This window comes from Poromitra crassiceps (genome assembly GCF_964638095.1).
Source record: "Poromitra crassiceps genome assembly, chromosome: 8".
Classification (NCBI taxonomy): Eukaryota; Metazoa; Chordata; class Actinopteri; order Beryciformes; family Melamphaidae; genus Poromitra; species Poromitra crassiceps.
The window spans coordinates 13,377,901-13,385,988 of NC_139629.1; the positions used below are offsets into that span (position 1 = coordinate 13,377,901).

Below are 8,088 nucleotides of genomic sequence, written 5' to 3' on the forward strand. Positions count from 1 at the left end.
GTGTTTCTTTAGGTGAGATAAAAAATAAAAAATAAAGATTATAAAAATATCTTGCCCGGAAATGGGGAAAAGACTAACAGCAACTAAATGAAAGCAAATGTTTATCTATTCGCAAAACAAATAATTCAAGGAGGATAATGTTTTCAATCCAGAAAATGAATAATAAACTTCTTTTCACCCTTGTTTATTAGCGAGATACAGTACCTCCAAAAGATATGACGTAAGGGCCAGATCATTAGAATTTTGGTACTGATCCAGATCGTGGATTTCCGCCACTAACTGATTAGGATTTTTTTTTAGCTATACCCATTATGCTACGTTCATGTGCTTGGCGGGAAGGTCTGACATTCTGGACTTCCAAGTCTGCTGCTAAACAGGATTGTATTCACTGGCTACTTTGTCAGGAAATCAGAAGACAAACGATAAACACACTGCAGCTTTGCAAGTTGAGGAATTGTTCAGCCTTGGTGGAAGTTTACACTGTACTGAATGCTTTCTTGTTATAAAAATGTCCACATAGTCCTATTGTGGGATGAAGGTTGATCTTTTCCTATTCTCAGTTTTTTCCCCTTGTGGGAAGTTGTTTTTAGAATGTTAAACTATAGACTGAACATAGGCTGACTGCCAAAGTAGCGAGTAGAATCAATGGATTTAGCGGCAGCCAAAATGTACAAGTATTTTTCTGCTGGCTAGTGCTAATTTAAAGCACCTGCTCCCATAGATCCCAGCCCTGGAGAAAGAGCTGGTGGACTTGAAGTCTCCCTCTACTGAAGATGTCTCCAGAGTGCTAGATTCCTACCAGAACCAGGTAAGAAAGTTAAGAAAATAAATTATATATGCATATACTGTATGCCATTCAACGAATGGTGAACCTTAAATACTTTAAATATGGACTAGTCTTTGAGAACTCATAATACTCGTGTTTTCATGGACATCTGCAAGTGTTTTTTGTTGTTGTTGATCAAAATGTGGTGTTCTCTGTCCACAGAGCAGCCTGGATGCTCAGAAGCCTTTTGTCTTGGAGGAGCACAGAGCTGACATTGACAGGTACGCTTTGAACCTCTTGTGTTCTCCACCACACACAGCAACCATCTCATATCTGCATCAAGACAACCATTAGACAGCCAGTCTGGCTAGTAACTGTGATGTCTTTTTCCCTGGGATTTTCTTTTGATGAAGTTTTAGTTTTTGCAGTATGGTCAAAAATGCTGTTGTTGCTACTGGAAACTGAAAACCTATCACTTCCTGTTCAATTCTAAAGGCAAGATGGCCGCCTAGTGCCTGTAACCTGGGCAGAATTTATAGCCAATAAATGTTAATATACTTGGCGAATAAGTATGTAACATACAAAATAAAACAAACCGTAATGTTTTCATTTGATGTAGAATGCAAAGGACATGTAACAGGTTCGTTAAACTTGCATTCCAGGAATATTGCATTTACCGCGGCTCTTTACCGCGGCTAGTCGACACTCCAAGCCGGCAGGCAGCACTCTTGCCTCGGCATGTCCGCACCGGTCCGCACGGAAGCAGCCGGCTGCCCGGTTCTCTCTGGATCCCACTCGCATAGCGCCAGAACACGCTCAATTTGGTGGCGGAACACGCCAGGATTGGCCAACGCCAACTCAGTCTGCAGAACTGTCAAATCAAATCATCGACACGCTATGGCCCGCCTCTCAACTCTCTACTCCTGTAAAGTTGCTGTAAGGCATTTCAATTTGCATGTTGGCCTTTACATCCTCTCAGGCTGTTCAGCTCCAGCAGTGTGGAGGGCATCCTGCAGAACCTGAAGACAGATGGATCACCATTCGCTAAGAAACAAGCTGAGGTAGGTTCTTCCCCTGTGGCTTCATCAGAATCACAGACATCATTCATTTACAGGAATCTGTCAGCATTGGTGCACAGACATATTGATGACTTATACCTAGCAACACAGTTCGTACTGACACACGTAGAACAAGGTCAGCAGAACCTTGAACATTCTGTATAAACACTTATAATGGTTGTCATAGAAACCTTTTAAAGATAGCCTAGACTGCCTCTCTTCATTTCTGATCTGCAGTGCAGCTAGCCTATCCCAGTACTGCTGCATCCAGCCAGGGCATTATTTTGCATTAGTAGTAGATGTTACTAATAGTTAGCTAGATGTTAGCTAGTTTTTAATCATTTGAGTTTTAGACATATATGACACGACATTGGGCAATGATATGAAACAAAACAAATTGAGGTAGCTTGAAAAGCACATACAGTTAGGCCCATATATATTTGGAAATTGGACACAATTTTGATCAGTTTGGCTCTGTACACCACCACAATGGATTTGAAATTAAACAATCAAGATGTGCTTTCATTACAGAATTCCATCTTTAATTTGAGGGTATTTACATCTAAATAGTATCTGCTCATATTCAGTCAAATGCTTAAGAACTCATTTGACGATTGTATGATTATGTTAGTTTGTCCAATTACTTTTGGTCCCTTAAAGGGGGTGGGGGGCACATGTATAAACTGTTGTAATTCCTGTACTGTTCACCTGATTTGGATGTAAATACCCTCAAATTAAAGTAAGAAAGTCTGCTCTTAAAGCACATCTTGATTGTTTAATTTCAAGTCCATTGTGGTGGTGTACAGAGCCAAAATTATGAAAATTGTGTCGATGTCCAAATATTTATGGAACTGACTGTGTCAATTATGTCATGACCAAAAGGAAACAGCAAATCCACAGTCAAAAAACAGAATTCAAACTAATTATGAAAACCATGAAAACACAAATAAAACAATAAAATTGTCAAAACAAAACACAAAAAGAAAAAGAAAACAAAAGAAAAAAAGGTTGGTTCTGTAGGTAATAGTACTAAATGGACGGGTCATCAACTTGATCTAGATCGGGGCGGGAGAGGGAGGGGAGAGAAGCTGCAGGGACTGCAGGAGGGGGGGGGGGGGCATTTTTCCAGTTAAATAGAATACCGGTAAGTCTCCTGGCCAATAGTGTAACGAAAGCAAAATGTCACATTGGTAGGCCGACATTGAAGTGTCTCTTTGAAGAACACCAAAAAGAGCAGCGATAGGAGAGGGCTCAGAAGGGCTAGCAACAACTTGAGAAAGTATATCAAAGACTGAATTCCAGAAAAAAGTGAGAGATGTGCAGGACCAAAACACAGTCATTGTGCTAAGCTAACTATCAGGATGGTGCGTAGCTACTTTTCTATTGTGTCCACACACCCCTCTCGCCCTCCCCCTCCTCCCTCATTTTCTCATTTTACTTTTCCTTCTCCTTATTGCTCAAAGTCCACTCTAGGGTAAACAGTATGGTACCACTAACACCAGCTCTCAACGTTGGCCTAAGTTGAATGATAATTTCGTTATTATTTGTATTCCTAAGGCCGAGCCCCATGGTTTTTAGAATTAAAAAATGTGTTAACCTGAAGAGTTAAAACACAATTTTTTGTTTGATGAATAATGGTGAACTAGTGTAAGACTAAACAACTACTGTTCAACTGTTTTTGATCTGTTGGTTACAAGAGATAAACACCTCCCAAATGTGAATTAGAATTAGGGTTGTGCTGCTGCGGATTGTTTGGGGTTACGATAATGTGGCTGTAAGAGATTTAAGTCTAGAGAATCTGATATTATCTGAGCCTCTGTCTGCCTAGTACATTAAAAATGCATAGCTACGTTTCCTACTTGACATTTTACAGCATGTTTATCAGATAAGGTTACATTCTGAGATTAATAGCATGGGAGGAAGTGATTGCATGCCTCCACGGCGGCGATAGCCGTGGCCAGAGGCAATTATGTTTTTGGGTTGTCGGTCCCATTCTCGTGAATGCGATATCTCAGGAACGCCTTGAGGGAATTTCATTACATCTGGCACAAATGTCCACTTGGACTCAAGGATGAGCTGATTAGATTTTGGTGGTCAAAGGTCAAGGCCACTGTGACAAACAATGTTTTTGGCCATAAATCAAGAATTCATTATGCTAATTATGACAACATTTCACACAAATTTCTAATAAGATAAAATGAGGAAGTGATGACATTTTATATAGCTAAAATGTCAAACCTCAACTTCCCTGTGACATCATAATGTTGTGCTTACAACTGTAGGTGAGAAAACGATCTTGGGTCATTACATAAAATCGGTTGAAGTGCTGTCACTTACTTTTGCAGACAGCAAAATCATTTAAGTTGACCCTTAAAATATATTGAAAAAGTATTTAAAAAGTTCTTAAAAGGCATTGAATTTAACTTTGGGATTCCTGCATATATCCTGCATTGGTTTTGCTGATATTGAGCTTCAGGTGATTGTTGCACCATGTGACAAAGCTCTCTCAGTCCTCTGTAAAAAAAAATAAAGAGTCTGTGTGAAGACAGCATGTTTCTCAATGGAAATTATTTACTAGAATATACATGTCAAATATGGTGATAACTTCAATTTCGCCAAACAATACACTTAATACATGTATCAAGTCTTCACTGTATATTATGAGTCTGGACATACATGGATGTAGACTGCAACTTCACTTGTTGGCAGAGGCATACAACCACGAGGTGGTTAAGTCTAGTTTTTAATATGTAAAAGGAGAGTAGGCAGCCCACTCTCTGTAGATAAATTCAAGCTGAGGCCCGCAGGAGTGCATTTGATTCCAGAGATAACCGTCTTATCTCTAAACCGTCTTTGGACATGAGGGTTGTGTGTCTCTTAAACAGCAAAGGGTTCTGTATCCTCTTGCCCAGATCCTGTCCAGGATGTCGCCCACATCACTGAAGATCACATATAAGCAGCTGCAGAAAGGAGCTTCTCTGAGCCTGCAGGACGTGTTGGTGATGGAGTATCGACTCAGCCAGGCCTGCGTGGTAAAAACAAGAAAAGTCAACCTCAAGACAAAATAATAACCCCCATTCTCTTCATTTTCTTACTCTTCACACTTTGGGTGTAATTGGACAGGAATAGGATGATTTCTTAATTATTCTTCAGATTGAGCAATTAAGATCCCAAGTAACACAAAATATCCTCAACAGGTTTCTCTGAACCTGTCAGAATTTCCAAATAAGGCACTATTGTTCAGAAATGTATTCATTGACACATTAACATTATGCATTCCTCTCAAAGGTAAAACTGTAATCTCAAAACTAATCTTTAAATCATCTAATATGTAGTAGTTGTAGTAGTTATGTAATACTTGTTGTTTCTGTTGTTTTCGCAGAGAGGCTGTGACTTCTATGAGGGTGTAAGAGCATGTAAGTTTAAAATCAAAATGTCTGTTGTAAGTTTTTATATACACTTTTGTGTAAATAAGCCAAAAGCTATTGCATGTGGTCTACCGAATTGATATATGATCACTTTACGGGTCATGATGCAGTACATTGCCGATACTTTTCTTTATGGATATGGGAATGGGCAATATTGCCTTTAGGGCAGGGGTGTCCAAACTTTTTTGAATGGTGGCCAGATTAGATAATGTGAAAATGCCGTGGGGCCAGCTGCTTCTCGCATCATATGGGTTATAAAAAAATAAAATAAGAAAATCACATACAAATGTACTCTGAATATTTTGTTTACCATCTGAAAACATTAGTTCTGCATGTGCTGTTCCTACTTGGTGCTTGTACAAACTGTATGATAGTGCTATCGTCGTTAGATGAAGGGAAAAAAATGCAAATTGAACTTGCTTGATTTACCAATACTGTGTACATATAGCATATTTTGAGAGACAAGCCGGGGGCCACTTAAAATCTGTCCGCGCCCGCAATAATTTGGCCCCAGGGCCGGACTTTGGACATGCCTGCTTTAAGGGAGTATATGTATTTGAATGATGTACCAAAAATATGTATTTCAGAAATATATGGAATGGATTGCATAGAGGGCTATAAGGAACCAAAATACAATGTAAAAGAAAAATACTATTGATCGTAATTGTTGTTAAAGGGGCAATCAGTAATCAATCAGTATCGGTGCCAGTGACTTAAAGATTACTTCCCCCTGCAACACCTTTGAGCTATGAAGGCTTGTAAGCCTCATTCTCTCAAGCCAAAAAAGCGAATGACAAAGCAGTGTTACTACTTTAACAGTATTTTGATCATGATACATTACCTCTTCTGTTTGATGTTTGTATAAAGAGATAAGTTGTGTTAAGTGGTGGTGTTGTAATTCTTACTGGTTGCACATAAATGTCATAGAGTACTTTGCCCCCTTAAATTACCAGAGATGTTGCCCGCATATCGCTCACAACTCCTGACACCCCAGATCCTCTACACTACAGTAGCTAGCAGCATGCGGTGTGGTGCCACTCGGGGCTGACATGTGGAGCAATTACTGACCTTTGTGTTACCCATGTCTGTGTGTTGCCAGTGCTGGTTGACAAGGACCAGAGTCCGAAGTGGAACCCGTCCTCACTGGAGGAGGTATCAGACCAGAGTGTGGAAGAGTGCTTCTCCTCACTGGGAGAGAAGGACCTGCGCTTCTAAGTAACTCGGCGGCTTCCCACTTCACTCACTCACCACCAAGCCTTCCCTGAAACGGCTGACTCCCAGTCACCTTACTGTCCTCTTGTCCCTGCATTCACGGTCAGTCATATGAGGACTCTACTACTGAGCTTGGGTCGTTCTGAAGGAGACCCAGGGTGTGTTTGGATAGTCTGTTATTATGTATATATAACAAGTACACACTGTAAACGTACATGTGTATTATACTGGTGTGGTTTAACTCTAGGCTGCTAAATAGAACTTTGTCTATTCTTTCACCCTTCACCACCCTCATGGAGGTCAATGACAGGTTACAAGAAAATGAACAGTTACAGGGTGTTTCAGGGCAGCTGGAAAAAAAGTTCAGATTTTTGTTCTCAGCCAGAAAAGGGGGGAAAATTCAAGTCACACACACATCTTTTAGTTTCCTCCTTTAGTAATTCTACCAAGAGAGGACTGTGCAATTTTTGAGTTTTGACCAAAGCTGATCTTCCTATTGAAGTTCACAGCCAGGAATAGAAGCAGTAGAGACTGAGAGACTGTATGCCACATATCTCATTCTGTTGTGTTGTTAGCATAATGGCATTGGAAGTGGAGTGTGTTCTACACGTTATCCCTATCTGAATACCCTGCAGCTTATTAAGGACTGGAGTGAACCACACAGCACGTTATCCCTATCTGAATACCCTGCAGCTTATTAAGGACTGGAGTGAACCACACAGCACGTTATCCCTATCTGAATACCCTGCAGCTTATTAAGGACTGGAGTGAACCACACAGCATGTTATCCCTATCTGAATACCCTGCAGCTTATTAAGGACTGAAGTGAACCACACAGCATGTTATCCCTATCTGAATACCCTGCAGCTTATTAAGGACTGGAGTGAACCACACAGCACATTATCCCTATCTGAATACCCTGCAGCTTACTAAGGAGTGAACCACACAGCACGTTATCCCTATCTGAATACCCTGCAGCTTACTAAGGACTGGAGTGAACCACACAGCACGTTATCCCTATCTGAATACCCTGCAGCTTACTAAGGACTGGAGTGAACCGAACAGCAGCATTGCATTAACAAGATGACATGGGCGGAATATGATCTCACCACTGAGTGCTTTATTACATTTCCTGTGGGTGATTGTTGATGTCAAATGTATCAATATCAACTGTACTTCTGCTGAGCACTCTGTTGTTTTAATACAGGAAATGCATTGTTTTAGTTTACTTTACTCTCATCAGTGTCCTCCATCAGTTTAGGTGTGCTGTCTGGTGTACTTCTAGTTCTATAAACATGACATGGATAAAATGTGTTTTCTCTCATATCCACGAAAAATAATAATAATTGTTATATAACTATATATATATATATATATATATATATATATATATATATATATATATATATATATATATATATAAAAAAATTGTGGGTGGGGCTGGCTGCTAGGCGACATGAACAACACTCCCAAGGTAGACTTGAAAGTATATCTCACATCACTATTTATGCCCCATGCATTTACGTGTTTTGATTACACAAATTAGATTTTAGCAGTGAGATCATTGCACCAGGGAACTCGTTTGGAGAAGCCTTTTTTGATCAAAGTCCCTCTCCTAAACATG

The 8,088-nt window shown here is 40.0% G+C and overlaps 1 protein-coding gene across 1 annotated transcript in view; it reads left to right on the top strand.

Annotated features, from left to right (window-relative positions):
• The window catches only part of LOC310781216 (3-hydroxyisobutyryl-CoA hydrolase, mitochondrial-like), a 56,695-nt gene extending 48,908 nt beyond the window's left edge, over positions 1-7,787 (top strand). The window contains exons 9-14 of the mRNA XM_083641775.1: positions 722-808; positions 989-1,047; positions 1,746-1,827; positions 4,737-4,856; positions 5,207-5,240; positions 6,352-7,787. Coding sequence (XP_083497901.1) covers positions 722-808; positions 989-1,047; positions 1,746-1,827; positions 4,737-4,856; positions 5,207-5,240; positions 6,352-6,467 — 498 coding nt within the window. The 3' untranslated portion in view covers positions 6,468-7,787. The remainder of the gene's footprint in view (positions 1-721; positions 809-988; positions 1,048-1,745; positions 1,828-4,736; positions 4,857-5,206; positions 5,241-6,351) is intronic.
• The last annotated feature ends 301 nt before the right edge of the window (positions 7,788-8,088 follow it).